At 41.7% G+C, this 26,901-nt stretch overlaps 1 protein-coding gene across 1 annotated transcript; it reads left to right on the top strand.

The window, feature by feature from the left end:
* The first annotated feature begins 807 nt into the window (after nucleotides 1-807).
* Nucleotides 808-12,186, top strand: ccnb1 (cyclin B1). The gene is made up of 9 exons (XM_077206369.1): nucleotides 808-934; nucleotides 1,391-1,531; nucleotides 1,607-1,705; nucleotides 9,037-9,219; nucleotides 9,299-9,457; nucleotides 9,533-9,769; nucleotides 9,857-9,997; nucleotides 11,629-11,739; nucleotides 11,842-12,186. The coding sequence occupies exons 1-9, from the start codon at nucleotides 914-916 to the stop codon at nucleotides 11,941-11,943; spliced, it is 1,194 nt and encodes a 397-aa protein (XP_077062484.1). The 5' UTR covers nucleotides 808-913; the 3' UTR covers nucleotides 11,944-12,186.
* The last annotated feature ends 14,715 nt before the right edge of the window (nucleotides 12,187-26,901 follow it).

Below are 26,901 nucleotides of genomic sequence, written 5' to 3' on the forward strand. Positions count from 1 at the left end.
GTTCTTTGTAAGCAAGGCATTAGTCCTGATTTGTGGGTTGGCAGGGCATACGAAATCACACAATTATTTAGTCTTTCTAATAACGAAGTATGGGATCAAATAATGATTATCAAACCACTTATACAAATGATAATAAATAAAAATAGGTTGTGGCAAGTTAATTGGTCATCAAATTTTTTTTTTCATTGTGGTACTGGGGGAAAGTCTTTTTAAAGTCTAGATTTATCTGTATAATGTGCAACACAGCAACAGCAGTAGGCCTACTTATGTCAATGAGAGGTTGATCATTGAAAGAAGGAAATTGTAGTTGATAATACAGATAGAATAACTTATACATTTAGAAAAGTCTATAAAAACATTAGTGTAGTATTTGCAATTGTTTAGGTGTGTGCACATTATATTATTAAATTGAATTAGTAGCACTAGTAGTAAATAGTTGTATAATTTATGTATATAATAATTATACTCTTAATAATATTCAAGCGTTAGTAATAAGTGTCATCTTGTTAGAAACAGAGGAACATAAGTTGGGTTTTCTCAATGTGAGCAATGTTGTTGACAAAGTTTGTGAAAATGTGTTTTCACGTACGCAGTTTCTGTGGTAACGCAGTTGCAGACACACGCTCCGCAGCAAAAGGTGGCAGTGGAAAGCACGCAAACTCTAGTACACACTACTCAAGAACACGTTCGACTGGTACGCCCCTGGGCGTCACGTGGTCATACGTTGTCCTAGTAACGCATTGAAATCAGGTGCGACTGGGCCAATCGGAGCTCAATGATTTTCGAACCCAGCGAATCACGTTCGAAGGAGCGACAATTTAAACCACAGAGGAAATACAATGCTACGTCGAGCTCGCTTGAGTAGAATCAACCAGTTTGTTCATCGAGTCACAGCAACAATCCTCCTTAAATAATGGCTCTCCGTGTCACAAGGGTAAGTGGTTTTTAAATGCCTTTATCGTTTTTGTTACATCAAAGTTTATGTGTCTTATATTAAAGAACAAATTGTTTGTCCTTTAAGTTGATAACGTTATGGGAAAACCGTGAAGCATGTCCTTATCTTGCACGTTAACGTTGCTATGTTAGAGTGTGGAGTTTTACCCTCGTTTTTAGTGTAACGTTAGAAAGTTATGTTCTATCAAAAAGCTTTGTGCAAGGTCTGCATAATAGTAGCACGTATAAACTAAATGCATTTCAGATACTAACTTTAGTTCACATTAGTGCTGTTAACTGGTTTGTACTAGTGTGCTTTCGGTCCTCGTGACGTTTTTAAACGCGTTTCCTAGAATTTATACGATATTTCTACAGATGTATCATTTTTAATATCTCACATAACCAATTGCCCTACTCGTTATGCAAAACGTACCCATGACCCATTTGTCTTGAATAGAACACCCGCCTTGCCAGCAGCGAGAATCAGAACGCTCTGCCCGGAAAAGCAGCTGTAGCGACCAAGCCCGGACTCCGACCTCGGGCCGCGCTGGGGGAGATTGGCAACAATCCGCAGGCACGACATGCTTTGAGGAAGAAGGTAAGTGCCGTCTCCTCTCCGGGCAATAGCCATTCCAGCTGCCTCTGTCTCAATCATGACAACCTTTTGAAACAGGAGGTGAAGGCTGCACCCAACGCGGAGGTTGTGGCTGAGAAAGCGCCTGTCGTTCAACAGCTCAAAAAGGAGTCTCCTAAAGTGAAGCACGATGTTCAGGTGAGCAGTAAATGCGCGGCTTTTAAAGGGTCAGTTCACCACAATATAACGTCAGCACTATGGAAGCTGCTGTCTCAAGTGGGTTAGCTTCTGCCAAGTATCCTAGCATTGGGTGGAGTTAATGAACTTTTTGTTTCAAATTAACTTGTGGGTTAGGGTTGCACGATTAATCACATCGTTAAACGCGATGTCAAGCCTATGCCATTATATGACACGAAATGCTGCGATTCTATGAAATAAATGCATGTGTGGACATGACAACGATGAAATTCTCTCCAAGATGATACAATGTTACTATTATTATACTTGATCTGTAGATAAAGCTCTATGGTTTCGCATAAAATTACTATCTTGCTGGACTGTACTGTAACGTTACCTTAATCATGTTCCTTTCTGCCGGGTGTCTGTTAGATCACAACACTGGAGAGCACTATGATTGTTCTTCACGCGCACAGTAACTGAAATTTAAAACCGTTAAAAGAAAAGGCTCAATAAACGATTGCATAGATACTGTATAATACACTATGCATAGATATGTCTTTCCTTTGCGCTTTGAACTTTTCAATGGGGACGCGCTGCCCGCTGTGGGACATTCTAAAACGCTTAACGTGAAAAAGGCTTAACGTGGCTTACTGTACTAAGACGGTAATATTAAAGACCAAACTCAGTAAACCTCTTATTAATAAGCTATACTATATGCAAACAATAAATGAACCCAGAATATAAACGCAACGCGTTAAATGGTAGACTGAGTACAGTTGAGACTTTTTGCGTTTTGTTTTTCACACCAAAATAGATACTGAAAAGTGAATTTCTACATGACATTTTCATTAGCTTGTAGACTAAGATATTATCAATCAATAATACCCATAAGTTTATATTTTCCAAAATTAGCTCATAAAAATAAACGCGTTGCGTTCATACTCTGGGCTCATTTATTTTTTTGCACATAGTATAGCTTATGATTTTTACTGAGTTTGGTCTTTTAATATCATTGTCTTAGTCACAGCGCGGGGACATTCTAAAACGCTTAACGTGGCTTACTGTACTGTGTTGCTTCAAGTGCACCATTCTGCGCTCGGGATGCGCATAAGCGCTTTGTACCGCACTGTATTGCAGCCTTTCATAATCGTATCATAATACTTTTGCGCAATGAAAGATTATTAATAGCTTTTTTGTTCTGTTCTGTCCTATGTTGCTGCCTCATTTTTATTTTATAGTAGACTATATATATATATAAAATTGATCTTTCTGATTTTTATCTTATTTTTTATCATGAATGTATTTTACAACAATACAAAGAGCAATGTGTAATGTTTTACCAGATTTAGTGCTACACTTATGGTCTCTTTGTTCCCCACTAAATGTTTTTTTTTTTTTTTTTTTTTTCACTAAATGTTCAGGTTTTATACAATTGTATTTCTGGACTAAATTTTACTGCGTTATCCACTAATCTAGTTTATATAATTTGTCATAGGTTATGATCATTCTTTTTTTTATAATGAAGTTGTCTGTATTAAGTAGATTGTGTTTAACACAAAAAAGAGTGATTATCAGTTCAACAGAGTAGAATTTCTATAAGTTGATTTATAAAAAAAAAAACTGCGCTCGGATCGGTTTCGGTCGATAGTCCGAATTTTTGGTATCAGATTGGATCGGTTCAGAAAAAATGGTGCCGGCCATCCCTAATATTTTCTGGTAGGCTATATTTAAGTTACCCAGGAGCTCTTTTGACATAGGCTTAGCTTGATGAATTGAGTCGTTGAACACAGCAGGAGAGAACGCAACGTTAGCCAGCTAGCTAAAGCTCCGGTTGAAAATTATTAGCTAACGCTACGGAGGCCATAATATTTTTGACTCATGGCTGAAGTTAAGTTTCTCCAGCTCTCTGCAGGTTGGCAAAAAATGCATCTCAAAATGCATCAGATTGATGCTTTAAAATATGGAATATTTAATTTTCTGGGGGAATATCCTTCTCACCTTTTACACCCCGTCCCGTTTTCATGCCTGCAACCTCGTAAGACCTTCGTTCATCTTCGGAACACAGATTATGACATTTTTGATTAAATCTGAGAGCTGGATCACTCCTCCATAGGCTTAAGGGATTGAAGCTTGCCAACCCCTAAAAGTTATTAAAGAGATCATTAAAATAGTCCAAGTGACTCAAATTTACGTTTAACAAATGACGAGAATACTTTGTGCGCAAAAATAAATGCCTATTTCAACTATTCGTTTCCTTCTCTGTAGGCCTCGAGTCATTTCACTAGTGATATAGCGCAGTTCTTTTGTTGTACATCACACACATGACCAGCGTCGGCCAATAGTGATCCTACGTGTGACGTAGCTCTGTGCTATCACACTAATTTAACTGACTAGAGGCCCACAGAGAAGGAAATGAGTAGTTGAAAAAGTTGTTATTTTTATTTGCGCACAAAGTATTCTCATCGCTTGATAAACTTAAGATTGAGTCACTTGGGCTATTTTAACGATATCTTTAACTTTTCGGGGCTGACAAGTTTCAATCCCTTAAGAAGCCTATGGAAGAGTGATCCAGCTCTCAGATTTCAAAGATCTTAATTCGTGTTCCGAAGATGACTGAAGGTCTGACGGGGTTGGAACAACATGAGGGTGAGTAAATACTGACAGAATTTTCATTTTTGGGTGAACTATCCCTTAAGTCATTCAACGCGAGACTCACGCAATTTACCTATGGCTAAGCCACGCCCCAAACGTGATGAGCCAATCACAATGCGCATAGCTCCCAATACACTCGCACATTCTCTGCTTCCATGTCCATTGAAATGCATTGCAGTTAGTCAGTTTTCATTTGTTTTTTTCTTGTCATTTTAATTTTTAAATGGTGTGTGCATGGAGTACATGCAACTCCAACACTAGGTATCCTGAGAGGCCTGGCGACGGTATGCTTTTTTTTTTTTTTTTTTTTTTTACCCTTTACAAATTAAGCCACATCTCAACCGCGATAAGTGTCTGCTCTGGATTAAGTATTGCGGTAGACCACAACACCAACTAAATGTGGATAAATTAAACTAGGATGTCTACATCTGTTCTAAGTTAACGTTAAGTCAACGTATTTGGAGGTTATTTTTAGCAACGCTAATGTAAGCTTCTAACTTGACTGTTGTACATGTCACTTAGCTTCATCAATGTATCTTTAAATAACCAAGATAACAAATGTTAATAATGTTGTGCTGAATGATGTAAATACTATAGTACCAAACTAACGGAGAGGTACTCTTTGTAAAAAGGTTTGTCCTGGAAACTTTTGCAACTTAGACCTGTACATATTTAATTTGATCATGAACCATTAATTGCATATTAAAGCACAACATTTTAGACCACTTTCTACCAAAACAACTGGGGAACTTTGGGGTTTTAAGCAAAACATGTAGCCTTTGCACTCTTAAAAATTAACTAAATATAGCACCCGTCACCAAATGTTGACTTTGTCCAAATGAGTGGAGGGGGTGTGGCTTAGCGATAGGTCAATTGACACTTTTCACACTCGTGCCACAATCCATTTTCTCAGAATTTTTTTTTTTTAGAGAAATCGCAAAGAGGATGCTGACACCGACAGACTAGACAGAGCAGGTTACTTTTGATAGGACACAAATTCTCAGATTCATTACAAAATTCAAACAATGGCGATTTGGCGCTGTGACAGATCGAGGTTGTGAACCTAACATCCCTTAAGGTATGATACACAGGGCAACGTTTTGAGCAATGTTGCCGTCAAAGGGCAACCAGATGTGAGACAGGGCCCACGACCGATCTAAATTATCCAGATTAGGGCTGCAACTAACGATTATTTTGATAATCGATTAATCGGACGATTATTTTTTCGATTAATCGATTAATCGGATAGAAATTAAATTAGATTTTTTTTTATTATAACTAAATAAAACCGTAAATCAGGGTATTTATGTGTAAAAGTGTACTTTAAAAAGTGCAAAAGCCACACATTGAGTTTTACTAATATCAATATTTGCATTGTTTTTAATGATAATTGCTGATGGCAAGTTGACAAACATGATTATTGTTAAAAAAATGATATCCAACATATTATGTTTTAACACAATTTTTGTTAAAACAAATTTACACAGACATGTTGTTCAGATGTGAATATCTGAACTAAAAACAAACTAAAAACATCTAAAATATCTAATTCATTTAATTTTTATTTAAAATTAATTATATATAAGGAATATAAGGATAAAGAATATAATATATATTATATATAATATATAAAAGAATAATATAAGGATAAATTGATTAAATAAATATAGAAAGACTGAAAACAATTGTGTGAACGTAGAGCCGCAGTAGATCGCGTTTGAAAAACAATTAAAACTTAGTAGACAAATGCTATAAAAAGAGAACGGAATGGAGGTAACGTTACCAGGCTTGAGTAAAGGACAGGAGAAATTATGCATTAGTGCACAAGCATTCGCTGAAAACCACTGAGTACAGTGACTAAAAAACAATATTTTACTGCTGCTGTTATTAACTGCCTTTATATTTAGTGCTTCGCTTTGTAAAGACCGTTTTAATTTAACCTATTTCTGCGGTAGCGCTATTTTAATCCATCACTTACGTTGCGAGCGAACTGATTGCGCAACCTGATGCTCGAGACAAAATACAGACATCCCAAGATCCCGGAAGTCCCGGGAGTCTCCCGCATATTGATTGCGGCTCCCTGATGCCCGCGAATTAGTTCAAACTCCCGAAATCGCGCAAGCGAGACAGAAGAGACTGCTCCAAACCGTGTAGCGCGCGCGCTCGGCAGAGCGCCTGAGGGAGAGAGACCTTGCGTGTGTGTGCGTACCAGTAAACGCTCCCCGTGACGTAAGCAGACCAACTAATCGATAATGACATTCGTTGACAACGATTTTCATAATCGATTATAATCGATTTTATCGATTAGTTGTTGCAGCCCTAATCCAGATAGAAATGTATTGCCCACTTTCAATGGGAAAGTGCCCAAGCAACAATCGCTCGGCAAGTTTGCCCAGCAACATTGCTCAAAGTTGCCCTGTGTATCATCACCTTCACTCTTTACTAGTTAATAGTAAATAACAAATGGACAGTAGGTGTTGAAATATAGTACAACTTACCGAAATCTTATGCCTCATACATAAAATCGGTGTTTTTCAACCGCGGAAAGGGGTTAATAAAACAGCTGGAGCATGTCATAACGTTACATTTTTACATCAGGAAAGCCATTTTATGATAGCAGGTTGGGTAGACAAATTATAGAGTAGTATGTTGCTAAATGTGCACTTATTTTTATTTATTAAAATATTGTGTTAGCCTAGTGAACACTATTTATTTTGAGTTCGTTTTAAGGTTTAGCTAATAATACCAGCTGGCAGGGCTCGTTTACAGCATCGTTTTGTTTCTTGAGAAATTAACAGGTATCTACTGTACATAATTTTATCCAAATGAATCTGACTCAAGATCAGAATCAAATCACATTTGAATTAAAATCGTGAAAGTTGTCAAGCAATAGTACAATGACTGGTATGCTACCATTTTTATTATGTAAACATTAAGGCTGGATGATTTTGGCTAAAATCATAATCGCGATTAATCGAACAAGTTACCTCGATTACGATTGAACGATTATTCAAAAAATTCTTTCTCATGTGTCACTGGCAAGGCTTATACTGTAAATATGTTCACGGTTATTTTTTTTTTAATGAAAGAATGCATAATCCTATCTTTGTTCTAAAATAAGGAAACGCACAGATAGCTTTTAATGCTTACTTATTAAATATTTCAAACAATTGAATCAAACAAAGCATACAATATCTGAAATAAAAACGTCTTATAAAAAAGTAATTAAGTTCTAATGTAAAAGAGTTTCCTAAAAATTTAGAAAATAGTTATTTTTGTAAACAAAATAAATTATAAATATTGCCATCTTAAAGTAAAATATAACTTGTATAAAACTAATCCTTTTCATATTGTGTAGCATTTGTAAATGCTTGTTATCGAAACCTGCTTTGTGGAGTGGAGACACGTGTTGCTGGGCGTTTGTCAGTCTCTCTCTGTTTTTGCGTGTTTCTTTGGTACAAGCGGCTCCTGTTGCTGAGTTGACTCAAGTGTTTGAGTTCCCTTTCTCACAGAGATTCCGGAAAATACACGGATAAAGTGGCCTGGGATTTGACCCGGTTTTGTTTGACTTTGGTTCATTCACACTGCCAGTGATTTTCCGGAATCAAGAGTGCGTTCACAGACACACAACCCACAAAGACACATGACATGTCCCAGCGGCGTCTATAGTTTGCTTATGAGCTGCGATTTCTCTCGAGAAACCACGCTTGTGCATTTTTTTTCTCTGATTCGATCAAAAACTAGCGCATTACATACCGTTTCACGCTGGCGAACGATCCCGGCTTAGCGCCATCATTACGACACTGCATTGATTACGGCTTTTGTTCACACAGCGCGCGTTCCGGGACTGAACACGGCAATGTTACTATGTCCCCAACCTAGCATCAATCCCGGGTCGTGTTTGCGTTCACACAAGGTGTTTGTTCTGGCAATTTCCCGGGATCAACGTGCTGTGTGAAAGGAGCTCATGTTGCTTCAATGTCGCAGACTGGACGGGGTGGAGACAGTTACGTGACTACACGCGTGGTAATATGTTTTAAGGGGAAAGTACATTAACACACAGTGGCCGGAAATATGAATTTCGGTTTCGATTATTTTTCGATTAATCATCCAGCACTAGTAAACATTTTAACAAGTTGTCAAACTTAGCAATATTCTTTTACCAAATGTTTTGACAATCAAAATACACCTACACCAAAAATGATCTACAAGACTGTATTTATACAATGCATATGTTGCATTCTTAAACGTTTGTTCCATTTTATACTATTGCAAACAATAACAAGTTTGCAGTAATGCAAAGATGTCATTAACTTAGTAAAAAAATATAATTTTAATTTGAAAATTGAATTTAGTTGTTGCTAGTTTGAGTTGCGAAATACAAATTTCAGCATTATCACTAATCCGTGTGCATTTTCCTTGAAGCAAGCTGATTCATAAAACCATTATTATATCGCAATATTGACCTCAATCGCAATGACTTTCTCCCCGCAAATCGTGCAGTCCTTGTGGGTTTAATCCTGAAAGTGTTACGTCAGCTGCCATATTTGCTGACTTCTGGGAGCTTTAGTCATGTGACTTATCTTTCCAATGCAGACAAGCTTTTTTTGTTTAAGTGTGTGTATATATATGAATAGCAATAACTGTTTCCCTACTGACATTAATGCAAAAAGATTCACTTCAGCTTTCCATTGCAGATCTTGCCTGAGCCTTCGTCTCCTGTTCCCATGGAGACCTCTGGCTGTGCTTCGGATGATCTGTGTCAGGCGTTCTCTGATGTTCTGCTTAATATCAAGGATGTGGATGCAGATGACTATGATAATCCCATGCTTTGCAGTGAATATGTCAAGGACATCTATTTGTATCTCCGTCAGCTTGAGGTTTGCAGAAAATATGCTTCGTTGGTTTGTTATAATGCTGACATGTTTGGAAAGGTGAGCTTTTCTGCTTCTCTTTTAGACTGAGCAAGCTGTTAGGCCGAAATATCTGGAAGGAAAGGAAGTCACAGGAAACATGCGTGCCATTCTTATTGACTGGCTTGTGCAAGTACAAATTAAGTTCAGACTGCTTCAGGAGACCATGTACATGACTGTCGCAATCATTGACCGCTTCCTTCAGGTGGGTCCCTTAAGTTTTGGCTCACTGCATGGTGTTGAAGGTTGTTTTAATAGCCTCCACTTGTCCTTTGACCAGGATAATCCAGTTCCAAAGAAGCAACTCCAGCTTGTTGGTGTAACAGCCATGTTCATAGCCTCAAAGTATGAAGAGATGTACCCACCAGAGATTGCAGACTTTGCCTTTGTGACCGACCGTGCCTATACCACTGGTCAGATCCGGGAGATGGAGATGAAGATACTGAGAGTCCTCAACTTTGGTTTTGGAAGGCCTCTTCCACTTCAGTTCCTCAGGAGAGCCTCAAAAATTGGCGACGTAAGCTGGTTTACCCATATTCTTTCAGTAGTGCTTCTGAGGTGTTATGTTCACATTGTGTTAAAACGAATGGGGTTTGTTTTGCAGGTTACTGCAGAGCATCACACGTTGGCCAAGTACTTCCTGGAGCTTACCATGGTCGACTATGACATGGTCCACATTCCTCCTTCCCAGGTGGCCAGTGCAGCTTATGCCCTCACCCTGAAGGTCTTCAGCTGTGGTGACTGGGTAAGTTTTTAGATGGTCTTGATTGTTCTAGGTTATCTATATCTGACTAGGGGTGTGACGATAACCGCATCACCGCAATACCGCAATATCTCGTGAATGAGATGCCTACCGCGGTGTGAGGTCATCACCGCACTTTTCTTTTTCTGCACTTCTTCGTTACGTTGGGCAACGTTCCTCTCGTTACTTTATTCTAATGCAATACATGTTTATTCCAAGCGCGCTGTACCCTTTTTTTATGGGCAGGAGCGACGCGCTGTACCCTTTTTTTTTATGGGCAGGAGCGATGCTCTATTCACAAATGAATCACTCTTTTGAGTTGATTCTATTTAAAGACTTAATCAAACAAGTTGGCTGATCGGTCTAAATCGGTTCGAATCAGTTTGAATGATCTGTTCAGTTTCCTACACGCACTGAATCACTGAAGCGCTTTCAATTCACTCTCGGTTCGGGAGTCGTAACCGGAAGATTTAAAAACATCAAGAGCGTTGGATGAAGTGGCCTTGGACTTACAGTCTAGTGAAAGCAAATGCATCATATTTTTGCCAACGATGAAGATCTTATTAGTTGAACATCTTCGTAAGCTGTCTGTGAATGAATGATTCCACAGGACGAGACAATCGATTTCATTTCATTGATTCAGGTAATACATTTTACTACCAAACAGATTATTACGCGACGATAGCGCTACTACAAAGTATAATATTATCCGTTTTTTTGACATATGCAGTAATTTATAGGCTACGTTAAGTAAGCTTGTCCAGTTTATGAAATGAACCCCACCCCGAGGTAATGTGTGTGTATTTTGCGCAGTGGCGTGCGAACTCTACTTGAAAAATGCCTTTGCCTGCCTTAGACACTGTCAGTTAACCAGTTTAAACATGCTTGCAGAAATATACTTCTGATTACATTTTGAAGAACAGACGGAAGATCTATCGACGTGCATTTGATCGTTGTTTGTGTTCAGTAGCGGTCATGAGCGCGAGCACACATGAAGAGTTAACTCTTTCTTCTGTGTCAATGGTTCCCTTTACATGCCTTTGAATGCAAAACTCTGCAGAGTCACTTTATTTCGACATTGTCTAATAATCCGAATGTAGTTGTGGTTTTCTAGTTTTCCTCTCACGAAACCTGAAGACCGAAAAATAAAGCACAAGGACTTGACGATTCACTTTAGAGGCCCAACAGCCGAACACTTGTTCAGACTATTGCCCTTTTATTTTGCACTTTTTAAAAAAGGTTGTTTGTTTAGCCTAATTAATAGTTAATTATTATTAACAGCAAATTAACATTTATATTAAATTGTTAATAAAATAAAGAGAACTGCTTTATAATGATTAAGTTTTGCATAATTCATGTTTCATTATTAATATTTACAATTTAATACAAATGTTAATTTGTTTATTTGTTAATAAAGAATACTGCTTTATAATTCATTTCCATTGTCATTTACAAGCTACATGCGTTCTTGATCGCGTCTGCAGTGTGTGACACGGTGCGGGTGACATTTTTTTTTGGTGGGGGGATGGGTCGGTTAACCGCCAAACTGCGAGATTTGTTGCTTCACCGTGGTAAGAAAAAAATCCCAAACCGTCACAGCCCTATATCTGACCATTCCATTTGGCTTTCTACAGACCCCTACTCTTCAGCATTATATGGGCTACACAGAAGAGATGCTAGTTCCTGTGATGCAGCATATTGCCAAAAATGTTGTGAGGGTCAATGAGGGGCTTTCAAAGCACATGGTGAGTGGTTTCAGTCTGATAAGTTGGCCTACTTTGTCTTGAGTAGCTTGTAATTGCCTAGATGTTAATGTGACCCACTGAAGAGTTTGCCTTCTCCTACAGGCTGTGAAGAATAAGTATTCCAGTCAGAAACAGATGAGAATTGCCTCACTTTCTCAGCTTAAGTCCTCCTTGATCAAGGACCTGGCCAAGCAAATCTCATAGTGTGTGTGTGTGGGCTTATGATCACGAGACTTAAGCACTGTGTGCTGCCTTGTAAAAATTGTAACTTATGCATGCTATTACTATTGCAACTTTTATCATTGAGGTTTTTACAGGTAATTTTTTTTTTTTATCTTCACTGCCATGTCCTAGTAAAGGTGACCTTTAATGTTGATGAATGATTCAAAGTTTATGCAACCTTGTACATTTGAATTCAAATAAACGTTTTAACATTTTACACTTAAATGGTGTTTCAAGACTGAAGGTTTTGCTTAATGTTCTGGGTTTGTGAAATGGCTCACTATCTACTATTTTTAATAATTCAAAGTAGGAGAGTCAAATCTTTGTTAGCATTTTGTTCCTTGAACTTGGGTAATTGTGTGCTAACTGAGCTGAAGCTGTGCTGACAGTGAATGCTAGTGCTTTCTAAATGACAACATGGTGTAGGCAATGAAAAATGAGGGGCTTTGTGTGTAAGAGTTTTGCAGTGAACAAATCTGACTCAGTCAAAACAGGGGAATAGTGTTTTTAGTTTAGGTAAATGGGTGTGCCTTTTGATAAATGGTGTTATGGTTTTGAAATTTTAGTTCAAAAGCCTGGTTAGTGTTGAAGCGATCACAAACTGTAATTAGTATGTACTAACATTTAATCACTTGATACAATGAACTTGTTTACATGATGCTCATATTTTGAAAAATGCATATCTGCATGTAATTAAAGCTGTAGGTAATTTGTAATTACATTTATAATTACACTGACTTGAACTTTAAACCTCAACTATACTCATATCCCACCTCAATAGTGTTTTGCGGTACAATAGGAACATGTACACAGCCTTTTTTATGCAAAAACATTAGTAAAGGAGATCTAAAGTGTGACTAACTATTTATTGAAGTTGTTACACTTTATTGCCAGGGTTTTTGACTAGTTTAAAATGTTACTGATGCTATAACGGTTTATGCCAAAAGATGCAGTTTCTTGCTCAAGCACATTTGCATTTTATTAATTTAGACTTGCAAATGTGGAATGCAACCAAATTTGAAAACTGAAGTACAATTAATAGAAAATGTCAAAGATCATTTTAAGTATAGGCTTCAGTTTTATTTTACGTTAGCAATAAAAGGTTTCTACTTTTTTTTTCTTTTTCTTTTTTTTTTACAGAAACATCGGTTTCTTAAATGTCATGGTACTTGTCAAGAAAAAATGATTTTTACAGCGTAAAATTATAAATAAACAAGAATCGGCACAATTACTTCTGCTCCCGAGGATTAAAATGAACATTTCGACCCAGTGTCTTCGTCAGGCAACAATCATAGAAAGGTAGTACAATTTGAATCAGTGTGAACCATCACACCTGTCCTCATTAGTGAACTACCCAATCATCCAATGTAATAACGAACCAATCAAACACATGTAATCAAAGCATTTTTCAAAAAAAAATCTAAATCTATAGATTTGTTTTCTACGAAACGATTTCACTAACATTAGTCCTAGTATTGATTGTTTAAATGAGCTGAAATAATTGGTGTTGACAAAATACTTTATGTAGGCTATAGAAATTAATGTTTTACAGATTATTGTAACTGCTTAAGTGCCCCTAATTATGCGAATTTATATGTTTTGAACATTAATGTGTATTTTTAACCCTATTGGGCTAATCCGGTTTTACCTAATAGCCTACATGGCGTCGGTACATCGATAATAGCTATAATATAGTGCGGCTCGGAGAGTGAATTAGGCTAGCCTACTTGAGTTTCAACAATTAAATTCCCCATTGATTATGATGAGTCTCAAGTCAGTTCAATGATACATTAGTGACAGATTTATATAGAAAACCCACTGATAGAAACACAATTGTACATGGTAAGAGTTTTCGTCCTACTCGTTTAAAGAAAAGTCTTCCTGAATTAGTCAGTTTAAAAGAATTCGTAGGATTTGCACATATAATGAATTGTATGAAGCACAATGTAAAGGCGAGAGATGATTGGATTGGAGAGGCTGCAGCGCGATATGAAAATATTGATCAGCAAGAATGCCTTGCTAGAACACATTCTAAGTCTACTGATAATAGGTTTGTAGGCTATTATTCAATATTGTGCGTTAAGTAAGGAGTTTGCACGTAGTGCGTAAACACTTGCCTATTTTAAGTTCAGATCTCACAATTAGTCATTTTTGTAAAGATCCTCCTCGATTTGTGGCTAATATCGTCCAAGCAATCCCTTTTCAGTCCCTGATAATAAATTATGTGGACATTTATGTGCACAATGTAATTTCACAAATAAATGTCACACTTTTAGCCATCCTCATTCTGGGAAACAGTTAAAAATTAAGGGAATAATTTCGTGTAACACCAACAACGTAATGAAAAACCTATGATAAATGCCTTTTTACGAGGTGTACGAGGGATTTTACGAGGTGGCTAATTCGTACGAATTCATACGACCTCGCTCATACGAATTAGTAAGATTTTTGTTAAATCCTACATATTTTACGAGTTGCCCAATTCGTATGAATTTGTACGAATGACCTACCCCTGACCCCGCCCCTAAACCTACCCATCACGTGGGTTTAGACAAATTCGTAGTGAGGTCGTACGAATTCATACGAATTAGCCACTTTTTAATCACTCGTACAAATTCGTATGAATTGGTCGTGAGATAGCGTTAAAATGCAGCGTTGTTTGAAAACGCGCATTGCAGAACATAGTAGGCTAATAAACGTTTGAATGACCAAAAGAACCCCATTGCTGTTAATTTCAATGTTTTTAAACACAATTTGTCGACTCTTCGCTACTTCGGTTAAGAGTAGGATACCCAGAAGGGGTGGTGACATCAATAAGATCCACTAGGGAAGCCATATTAATACTCTCTCTCCAAAAGGTTTGAATATGGAGTTTGACTTGAAACTTTTCTTGTGAAATTTATATATATATATATGCTTTAGTGATTAAATTTGTGTTTGATAAGATCGTTATTGCATTGGATGATTGGGTAATTAGTTCACTTATGAGGTCAGGTGTGAGGGTTCACACTGATATAAATTGTACCTTTCTATGATTGTTGCTTCCCTGTTGTTCGTTTTAATAAATCCTTGGGAGCAGTTGTGGCAGCTAGTGTGCAGATTCTTGTTTATTTAGAATTTGTTGCTTCATGAATTTGTTGCTTGATCGAGCACCTGTCAAAAGTTTTTTGGATGTGTGCACAATTTCTTCTTTTTTGAATTCATACAATTTTAACAGCAGGTTTTGTTTTAACAGCAAAAGGATAGCCTACTCTAGAGTGAAATATAGTGGTGGCCAGTAAGTGGCGTTCTTTCACTATTAATCATGTGAGATACGCTTTGCAAAAGTAAACAAAGCAGATTTTTTTAATTTTATATTTGATTCTGCAAACATGTTTTATTGTTGTTGTTTTTAATGTAGCGAACGTTTATTGTCTATTGGTCTTTCTTATGCTTAGGTCTCATTTCTACTGTTTATTGTTTTAATGGCATTTATTTACAACCCACACAATGGGACAACGTCTGTCGGTCAATCCCACTGTTTTAGGTGGAGTGCTGAATGGGCAATGAGACGTACTACCACACTACCTTCAGTCATCTGCGTCAGCCTGAATGGACAGACTACAATGACACATAGGCCTTTATCATTCTTTCCATGATCAAGTCATTTTCTGGAACCCTTATTCTACACTAGATCATTTAATACATCATTTTTTAATACTACATAAAAAATATAATTTTCCTGTAATCTCTGTAAAGCTGCTTTGAAGCAATCTGTATTGAAAGCACTACATAAATGTGACTTAATTTATGCTATGGATTAATTTCATGCAATAGCTAGCCTACTTTAAAATAACATCACAGATATCATTAATTTGTGACTGGCTTAAATGACTCTTCTGCATGGGGTAGCTGCATTTCCAACAGCTCAACCACAATTTACAGTTTTTCTTAATATACATAGGCCTACAACACATATGTCAGAGACATTGCTACAAATATAGGCTACATGGTGTTTGTCTTTTTGTGGACTAGTACTGACTTTCCCCAGTAAACCTTTACTGTTGAAATATAAAACAATTTGTGAAATACATAGCATGCCAAACTGATATTCTTGAATAGCAGAGTAAGTGTCAACATAAAATAGAACAAAAGACATCTAAAATATTTGACCATTGCTCAGTCTGACAAAAAATATTTTCAATTTGGTGGCATTGGCCAATTTACTGATACAAGACCTCATTTAAAAGATATTCAGATCTTAACACAAACAAATCAACAGCTATTGGGGAGACTGGGGCTAGTTGTCACGTTTTAACACAAAAAAATTATCATGTTAACAGTATATATGGATTGACACAATACAAACCATTTAAACTAAAACCATTATGCAACTGCAAAAATGTAAAAGATGACAAAATAAATCAAACCATTAATTTGGCCAAGAGATATTGTAATTAAGCAGTTGATTTAAAGCATTACATTTAAAATAGAAAAACTTGCTCTGTCCAAACATTTATGAAAAATACTCTTGTTCTGTTTAATCTTTCAGTTAAGATCTGCTCAAAACTACATGGTCACTGAGATGACCCTTGTGACAACATCCCCATATGATCATATGTCATAATCTCCCCAATTCGAGCACTAGGATGTGCACAGAGCTGCTGCTTCTTATGGACTATGAAGGCTTCGTTCTTTAAGAGGGAAGGACTTACCTCCTTTGCTCCACCCTTAGCGGTTATGATCCTCAGGGACTGGTGATAATGAGTCTCAGTTTCTCTGGCAGGCTGTGCTGGTAAATGCAGGTCTGGGCTGAAAACTCATACTTGCACGCTGAGGTCATGACTGGCCAGGGAGATCAGTTTACAAGACAGATTCCACGTGAAAAGAAGAGCCATAGGGCTGCTGTTAAAAAAAATCAGCTCCAGCACTAAAATGGATTTCATTGTACACCATTGATTGTCTGCATCACACTATCACAACGTTCCCAAAGCAAAACAACTATAATATAAAGGAAATTCAGTCAAGCACTCACACACACAAATTGATTTGGCCCTGAAATCTGTTCCTTATAAATGCTAACATCTAACTTCTTTTTATATAACAATAATTGGTTATTTGCCAAGTAAGACACGTTTCTTTTTTTTTTTTTTTAGTCCTGGATCAACATGCCAAGAAACATAGCCTATAGCTCTAACAGTATCCTTCACCCTTACCATGGCAAAACAGGGATAGCTAACTAATAACTAGTGCATAAAATTGATATTCTTTGTTCAGACATGGCCTGGCAGTTAGTGTGCCAGTGCCAACATGTAAAATGTTATTTATGATCTGATGACCCGTGTTTGAGTCTGGCTCAGGTAGTATCTGACCCTTTGACCTAGTGATTTAAACTATAGCCTATATGTATACATTATTGGTAACACTTTAAAATACGGTTCCTTCGTCAATGAATAACTATACAAGAACAAATGAGTAACACAATATTAACAATCTAGTAGCTACTAACTAACTAGAAATTCTGATTAACGAATCAGTAAGTAATAGCACACAGAGGAAAGTGGTAGTTCACTATTAACTAATCAATAACTACTTTTTTTTTTAATGCTTCCCAGAGAACTACTTTAAGAATCATGGTAACTAACTAGTAATGACTCAAGTGTTACTACATACTTCTAAAGGAATTACTAATTATTTGGATCCGTATTCTAAAGTGAAGATCATGGTAGCTAACTGGTAATGACTCAAGTGTTACTACATACTTCTTAAGGAATTACTAATTATTTTAAGCTTTTGAGGTTTTTGGAGAAGTTTTAAATAGTAATTCCCATAGAAGTATGTAGTAACACTTGATTCATTACTAGTTAGTTACCATGATTCTTACAGTAGTTACTAATGAAAAGCTAATCCTAAAGTGCAGAATCTTCTAATCCTTTACAAGATATTTGCACACACATATATGAGCTAGGAGACATACATAAAAACGTGTTTTTTGTGAGGTAGGTTAAATAGTAAAATCACTGTATATGGTATTTGGATGGCTGATAACTCAATATGTTCCATTCGTCACCGTAACTCTAGCGATTCAATGCCAGTCCAGAGGAATGCCCGGAAATTGGCCACAGGACAAATAAGGTCCAGACTACTGCATTTAAAAAATCAATTTCTTTAAAATTACTCAGTTGATAAATAGTTATCTAGGAGAGAGCATAGGCTAATTAGTTCACAAATCATAAGTCTGCTATGCTATTACATATTGATAAACAATGTGTATTAGTTTACAGTAGCAGTTAAAATGTTAATGCAGTGCTAGTCATTTGTCCTGCATTAGTTATTGATTAGTTTTGAAAAAAAAAAGTAGTAATTCATTATATATATATATATATATATATATATATATATATATATATATATATATTAAGTTTATTGAATAGGATAAACCCTTTGAGATGAACCATCTCGTTTTCGAGGGGGCAATATACAATACAATACAAAACAAACACATTACAATAATAAGACATAAACAATACCACAATCAACACACTGCCACACAGACGACAAAAAAACAAACATCAAAAGATAAGTATTTAGGTAAATACAACCACTAGTTAGCCACACAGAGGCTGTGATCAAATACTTGCCAGCAAAAACATAAAGAATAAAGTGACTTGTAAATTATATATAAGTATCATCTGAAACATGAACAATTTAGTTCAAAATAAGAAGACAAACTATTTTTAAATATGTGAAATGATGTTAAAGATCGTATATCTGAAGGTAAGTTATTCCAGTCTGAAGGAGCATTAAACATAAATGCTCTCTGTCCTATTGCTTTTTTGACTAGGTGTGAAAAATAAGTATTGTGTAGTTCACTATTGATTAGTTAATAGTGAACTACCATTTTCATCTGTGTGCTATTACTTACTAATTTGTTAATCAGAATTTCTTGTTAGTTAATAGTAGTTACTAGATTGTTAATATTGTGTTACTCATTTGTTCCTGTGTAGTTATTCATTAACGAAGGAACCGTATTCTAAAGTGTTACCATATTATTAAATGTTAACTATTCACACGTGGGACTCCTAAATAAACGTTGCAATGTTTAATATGAAAATAAATTTGAGATTTGATTATATTTTGTTTCTTCTCAACTGTTATGTGACGTATAGTTACGAATCTGATGATTACATTTTATACGACCAACAGGATAGAAAGCACACCTGAGGTGAATTGAGCTGAGCCTCAGCTTCTTTTTACTGTGTTAATTTTAGCCACACTTCATATACCACTGGCATGGTGCACAATGAGATTAAATGGAATGACTGTCCATTTTGCTGTGAACTGATCAAAGTGAACATACTGTATAAGTATCTGACACTTTGGAATCTCACTTAAAATGACCTATGATTACCTATGAAATCCACTTCGCAATAGACTTATTAGACTATTATAACTAATAGCTTTTTTTTTTTTGCAAAGAGTGTGCATTGCTAATGTAAACCATCATTTGATATTTACATTACAAAAGTTACATGTCCCCTCCTTGAACTGCCACCTTAACGTGGTGGAGGGGTTTGAGTACCCGAATGACCCTAGGAGCTATGTTGTCTGGGGCTATATGCCCCTGGTAGGGTCTCCCAAGGCAAACAGGTCCTAGGCGACGAGTCTGACTAAGAGCGGTTCAAACCCCCTTATGATGGACAAACATTCAAGGACCGTGACGTCGCCCGGTATGGCGCAGCCGGGGCCCCACCCTGGAGCCAGGCCCGGGGTTGGGGCTCGTATGCGAGCGCCTGGTGGCCGGGCCTCTCCCCATGGGGTCCGGCCGGGCTCACCCCGAAGGAGTGACGTGGGACCGCCTTCCCGTGGGCTCACCACCTGCAGGAAGAGACGTAAGGGGCCGGTGCAGAGAGGATCGGGTGGCAGTCGAAGGCAGGGACCACGACGACCCGATCCCTGGACACGGAAACTAGCCTTAGGGACGTTGAGCATCACCTCGCTGGCGGGGAAGGAGCCTGAGATGGTGCGTGAGGTTGAGAGGTTCCGACTAGAGATAGTCGGGATCACCTCTACGCATGGCTTGGGCTCTGGAACCACACTCCTTGGTGTGGGTTTGCTTATAGCCCCCCAGCTCAGCCGCCATGTGTTGGAGTTTACCCCGGTGAACGAGAGGGTCGTTTCCCTGCGCCTACGGGTCGGGGATAGGTCTCTCACTGTCGTGTGTGCTTACGGGCCAAACGGCAGTGCAGAGTACCCGGCCTTCTTGGGGTCTCTGGGAGGAGTGCTGGAAAGTGCTCCGACTGGGGACTCCGTCGTTCTACTGGGGGACTTCAACGCTCACGTGGGCAGCGACAGTGGCACCTGGAGGGGCGTGATTGGGAGGAACGGCCCCCCCGACCTGAACCCGAGCGGTGTTCAGTTATTGGACTTCTGTGCTAGTTACAGTTTGTCCATAACGAACACCATGTTCAAGCATAAGCACGTGGCACCAGGACACCCTAGGTCGCAGGTCGATGATCGACTTTGTGGTCGTTTCATCTGACCTGCGGCCGTATGTCTTGGACACTCGGGTGAAGAGAGGAGCGGAGCTGTCAACTGATCACCACCTGGTGGTGAGTTGGATACGATGGCGGGGGAGGAGGCTGGACAGACTCGGCAGACCCAAGCGTACTGTAAGGGTTTGCTGGGAACGTTTGACCGAGTCTCCTGTCAGAGAGATCTTCAACTCCCACCTCCGGCAGAGCCACGACCGGATCCCGAGGGAGGCTGGAGATATTGAGTCTGAGTGGACCATGTTCTCCACCTCCATTGTCGAAGCGGCTGCTCGGAGCTGTGGCCGTAAGGTCTCCGGTGCCTGTCGAGGCGGCAATCCCCGAACCCGGTGGTGGACACCGGAAGTAAAGGATGCCGTCAAGCTGAAGAAGGAGTCCTATCGGGCCTGGTTGGCTTGTGGGACTCCTGAGGCAGCTGACAGGTACCGGCAGGCCAAGCGGACTGCAACCAGGGTGGTTGTGGAGGCAAAAACTCGGGCCTGGGAGGAGTTCGGTGAGGCCATGGAGAAGGACTATAGGCTGGCCTCGAAGAGATTCTGGCAAACTGTCCGGCGCCTCAGGAGAGGGAAACAATGCCCTACCAACGCTGTTTACAGTGGAGGTGGGCAGCTGTTGACCTCAACTGGGGATGTCGTCGGACGGTGGAAGGAATACTTCGAGGATCTCCTCAATCCCGCCGTCACGCCTTCTATTGAGGAAGCAGAGGCTGAGGGCTCAGAGGTGGACTTGTCCATCACCCTAGCTGAGGTCACCGAGGTAGTCAAGAAACTCCTCGGTGGCAAGGCACCGGGGGTGGATGAGATCCGCCCTGAGTACCTCAAGTCTCTGGATGTTGTGGGGCTGTCTTGGCTGACACGCCTCTGCAGCATCGCGTGGCGGTCGGGGACAGTGCCTCTGGGATGGCAGACCGGGGTGGTGGTCCCTCTTTTTAAGAAGGGGGACCGGAGGGTGTGTTCCAACTACAGGGGGAACACACTTCTCAGCCTCCCTGGGAAAGTCTATGCCAGGGTACTGGAGAGGAGAATACGGCAGATAGTGGAACCTCGGATTCAGGAGGAACAGTGCGGTTTTCGTCCAGGCCGTGGAACACTGGACCAGCTCTATACTCTCTACAGGGTGCTGGAGGGTTCATGGGAGTTTGCCCAACCAGTCCACATGTGCTTTGTGGATTTGGAGAAGGCATTCGACTGTGTCCCTCGCGGCGGCCTGTGGAGGGTGCTCCGGGAGTATGGGGTCCGGGTCCTTTGCTAAGGGCTGTCCGGTCCCTGTATGACCGAAGCAGGAGCTTGGTTCGCATTGCCGGTAGTAAGTCAGACTTCTTCCCGGTGCATGTTGGACTCCGGCAGGGCTGCCCTTTGTCGCCGGTTCTGTTCATAGTTTTTATGGACAGAATTTCTAGGCGCAGCCAGGGGCCGGAGGGTGTCAGGTTTGGGGACCACACGATTTTGTCTCTGCTTTTTGCGGATGATGTTGTCGTGTTGGCCCCTTCACACCAGGACCTTCAGCATGCACTGGGACGGTTTGCAGCCGAGTGTGAAGCGGCTGGGATAAAAATCAGCACCTCCAAATCCGAGGCCATGGTCCTCAGTCGGAAAAGGGTGGCTTGCTCACTTCAGGTTGGTGGAGAGATCCTTCCTCAAGTGGAGGAGTTTAAGTATCTTGGGGTTTTGTTCACGAGTGAGGGAAGGATGGAACGGGAGATTGACAGACGGATCGGTGCAGCTTCTGCAGTAATGCGGTACCACTTTTCTGTTGTGGTGAAGAAGGAGCTGAGCCGTAAGGCAAAGCTCTCGATTTACCGGTCAATCTACGTTCCTACTCTCACCTATGGTCATGAGCTTTGGGTCATGACCGAAAGGACAAGATCCCGGATACAGGCGGCCGAAATGAGCTTTCTCCGCAGGGTGGCTGGCCGATCCCTTAGAGATAGGGTGAGAAGCTCGGTCACTCGGGAGGAGCTCAGAGTAGAGCCGCTGCTCCTCCACATCGAGAGGGGTCAGCTGAGGTGGCTCGGGCATCTGTTCCGGATGCCTCCTGGACGCCTTCCCGAGGAGGATGTTCCGGGCACGTCCCACTGGGAGGAGACCCCGGGGAAGACCTAGGACACGTTGGAGAGACTATGTCTCCCGGCTGGCCTGGGAACACCTCGGTGTCCCCCCGGAAGAGCTGGAGGAAGTGTCCAGGGAGAGGGAAGTCTGGGCTTCTCTGCTCAGACTGCTGCCCCCGCGACCCGGCCCCGGATAAGCGGAGGAAGATGGATGGATGGATGGATAGTTACATGTACAATAGTAATTTTTAGTCATTTAGCAAATGTTTTTTTATATATCCAAAGTGACTAACAAAGTAGGAACATTGTAAACTATTTTTCATGAGTTGTAGAGTTACGGGCCATTTACACGGCACTGTTTTCAACTAAAAAACGGGGAAAATATTTTTGGTGGCCTGAAAATGCAAACATTTTAAAATCAAGTCAAGTCACCTTTATTTATATAGTGCTTTTTACAATACAGATTTTTTCATAGCAGCTTTACAGTGATAACAGGAAAATAATGTAACAAAGTTTGTTTCTGCTGTACAGCAGATCTAGAGGAAAATAGTGTCATAGTCCAGCCTAAGTAAGTTCAGTGATTGTCCATTTCTGTTGTAAAAATTTTATTGATTTAGTTAATTTATCAATTACAGCCGCTCTGGAGTAAACAGTGATGTCATCGTCCAGCTCAGTTCAGTTCTCATATAAGGGTGTAAATGCCGGCAGATCGTCTCGGTTACGTATGTAACCCTCGTTTTCCCCCCTCGAAATGGGGGTTTCGCTTAGAAGCCTATCACCTTCGAGTTTTAGAAAACGAGCCAATGGCATGAAAATTCCTTGGGTCTGCGGAATTTGCATGCCGCAACTCCACCCCACCGCGTGTATAAAAGTAGGAGCGCTGGCAATCTTGCATTATGTTTTCCTGCTGAGCAGCTGAGACTGAACTCCAGGCTGTTCCAGCGGTACAGCGGTTGCGGCAGGACGCAATGCCTCCGTTCCCTCCTCAGGGAACGAGAGTTAAATACGTAACCGAGACATTCCCTTTTGTTCAGTCACTGCGAGTTACGTCAGTGAATGACGAAATGGGGGTCCCAATCTAATCACACCACATCGGCTGTCTTCCAGTGCCCTGCGCAAGTCTGAGCTCCCTGGTCTGAGACTAGCACGGAGGAAGGACTCCTACTTAACACAGGAATACCAAGGTACACTGGGAAGCATATCTCAGTGGAAATATGCCACACAATGGCTGCCCGAATGGAGGAGTTACAGAATACACATATGACCCGAGTACGGGATAAATATGGAAACTCAGTGGTATCCAGGCCGCCGGGTGGAATGTTTCAACCTCGAGAGAGAGGGAAAGACACAAGCTCGATGGAGACTTACTGTGGAAATACACATGTGGGGGTCACCCAACAGGGAACCATACATATGGAACACCTAGCCAATCACGAGGGCTAGTGCACTCTGTTGACGGCATCTTCAGTGTAAGAAGAACTCATATGAGTGAAATATCGCACGTATCCAGTCCGAGGAGGGGAATGGCGAATGTAATGTCGCCCAGCCTGCAGCTCTGCAGATGTCTGCCCAAGAGGAAGCCACACTCCGGGTTGAGTGTGCCTTCACACCAAGGGGACATACACTTTGAGGGTGGAGGGAGACAGCCTTTTCTCCAACCTATCTTGCAGGAAGGAAAGCACGACGCTGATCGGGCATTTTCTGGGGTCTTCTCGGCGAGAAACACAAGGTGACGAAGAAGTTCCACTTCAACGCATAGGCGTGTCGAGTAGACAGGGCCCTAACGGAAGTGATGGTAGCCACCACCCGAGGTGGTAAGGTACTCAAACCTGCCGCGTCCTGTCCAGGAGCCATACATGCAGGTTCCATAGATCGGGACGTGGGTGCCAGAGGGTGCCCCATCTCTGAGAAAGGAGGTCCTACCTCAGAGGAATTGGCCAGGGAACCAAGTTCGGGTGGGCCAATGAGACGCAACCAAGAGGACCTGCTCCTCATCCTCCCTGATCTTGCACAGTGTCTGTGTAAGAAGGCTCACTGGGGGAAATGCATACTTGCGGAGGCCCCACTGTGCGCTAGTGCATCCGTGCCGAGTGTCCACTCGGTCAGGGATAAAAACATGAGGCAATGGGAAGAGTCGTGGGAGGCAAACAGATCTACCTGTGCATCGCCGAACTGTTCCCACATCAGCTGAACCGACTGGGGATGGAGTCTCCATTCCCCCGGAAGTGGCTGAAACCATGAGAGCTCGTCAGTTGCACAATTCAGTTCTCCCGGGAAGTGAATGGTTCAAAGCAACCTCAGATGCTTCTGACCCCATAGGAGGAGATGACAGGCGAGTTGCGACATACGGCGGGAACGTAGACCACCTAGTCGGTTGGTGTACGCTATTGAGGCCATGTTGTTTGAATGGACTAGTACGTGTTGGTCCTAGAGCAACATCCGGAGGCGGTGCAGAGCCAAGCGTACTGCCAGCAACTCGAGGCAATTGACATGCTAAAGGCGCTGGAGTCCAGTCCAGGAGCCCGCGGGAGCATGTCACTTGCACATGGCACCCCAGCCCATGGTAGAGTCATCTGTTGAGACAACAACATGCCTGGAATCTCGTTCTAAGGGTACTTGGGCCCGTTCGACCACAGGTTGAAGGTCTGATGGCAGGCCCGAGTATCGGGTACTCGGAGCGTGCCTGGTTGCCATGCCCATCTCGGGACTCGATCGCAAAGCCAGTGCTGAAGCAGACTCATATGAAGCAGTCCGAGCGGGGTTGCCGCTGCGGACATCCTATGCCCCAGGAGCCTCTGAAAAAACTTCAGTGGAACCGCACTCTTGCTCTGGAATTGACTCAGGCAAGTGAGCAGTGACTGCGACCGAGTCGACCATACTGAGAAAAGAGATCCTCTGCACAGGGGAGAGTTTGCTCTTTTCCCAGTTGACCCGAAGGCCCAAACAGGCGAGGTGCCGGAGCACCAGATCCCTGTGTTCGCAAACCTGGTCTCGAGAGTGAGCTAGGAGCAGCCAGTCATCGAGATAGTTCAGGATGCGAACCCCGTGTTGCCGGGGTGGCACATAGGTGTCATAGGTGAAGATGCGAGGGGACAGGGCTACCCCGAATGGGAGAACAGTGTCCTGGTATGCCTGCACCTCGAAATCAAACCGAAGAAACGGTCTGTGTCGAGTAAGAATGAAGACATGAGAGTACCCGTCCTTCAGGTCGATCGCTGCAAGCCAATCCAACAGACGAACACATTCAAAAATGCGTTAGGCTGTCAACATGTTGAACGGAAGCCTCTAAAGAGTTCAGTAGAAGATGCGCAGGTCCAGGATTGGCCGTAACCCACCGCTCTTCTCGGGTACAATGAAGTAGGGGCTGAAGAAGCCGGACTTCATTTCGGCTGGAGGGGCGGTCTCGATCGTACCTTTCGCCAGTAGGGGGGCGACCTCCACATGCATGACAGGGGCATTGCCACACACCACGGTATAGTGGATTCCCCGTAAGCGGGGAGGAGACCGTGCAAACTGAATCGCGTAGCCGAGCCTGATGGTTCTAGCGAGCCAGTGGGACAGATTGGGAATCTCCAAAAACTGAACCAGTGGGGTCATGTGAACCTCAGATGTACCCACGATGGGACAGCGAGGCGGAATGACAGGCCCGGATGTGGCAGGCGGAGCATCGCGGTGCGGGGGCACGGCCATAACCCGCGTCCTGACAGAGGAGACCAGGGAAGGACGTGTGTTCCACTGGGGCCTGCTTTGACAGGGTTCTGGCGACAGAGGGGGACGAGAGTGGCGAGGCTCGTAAACGGCTCCATCCACGGCCTCTGAGGGCTCAGAGATGGGAATGTCAGTTCTTTGGAAGAAGACGTTCTTCCCATGCAACCACTTCTTGGAAAGAACTGCAACCCATCTTTGAGCTGCCTGTGACGGGAGCACTGCATCGCCTGATGTTTGGCAGGCTGCAGGCATGGTACGGGCTGGGGCGCCTTCCTGCGATTACCACCACGGCGCGGTCTGGATTAAGGCTGCTGCTGGGGCCGGGCAGGAGGGGCGGAAGTGCAAGAGGGCGCCCTCGGCGACGAGCGGACTAAGGCATCTGAGCCGGATCCTGGGTGGCAGCAGCTGGCTGCGGGGTCAGAACATGTTTGATCGCCTCAGTCTGCTTCTGGGCGGCTGAGAACTGTTGGGCAGAGTCCTTGACCGCACCGCGAAGTTGAGGAAGCGGGTTCGCTCAGCCTCGTGCATATCAACCAGGTTAAGTCAGAGGTGTCTTTCCTGGACCACGCATCTGGACATCACCTGACCTTGCTCCCCAAAAACCAATCATCCAGCCGTGAACGTTCGGGACAGGGTGGAGGATTCCATTCCACT

This window comes from Siphateles boraxobius, unplaced genomic scaffold (genome assembly GCF_051911475.1).
Source record: "Siphateles boraxobius isolate OS27281-9 unplaced genomic scaffold, OSU_SipBor_1 56, whole genome shotgun sequence".
NCBI lineage: Eukaryota > Metazoa > Chordata > Actinopteri > Cypriniformes > Leuciscidae > Siphateles > Siphateles boraxobius.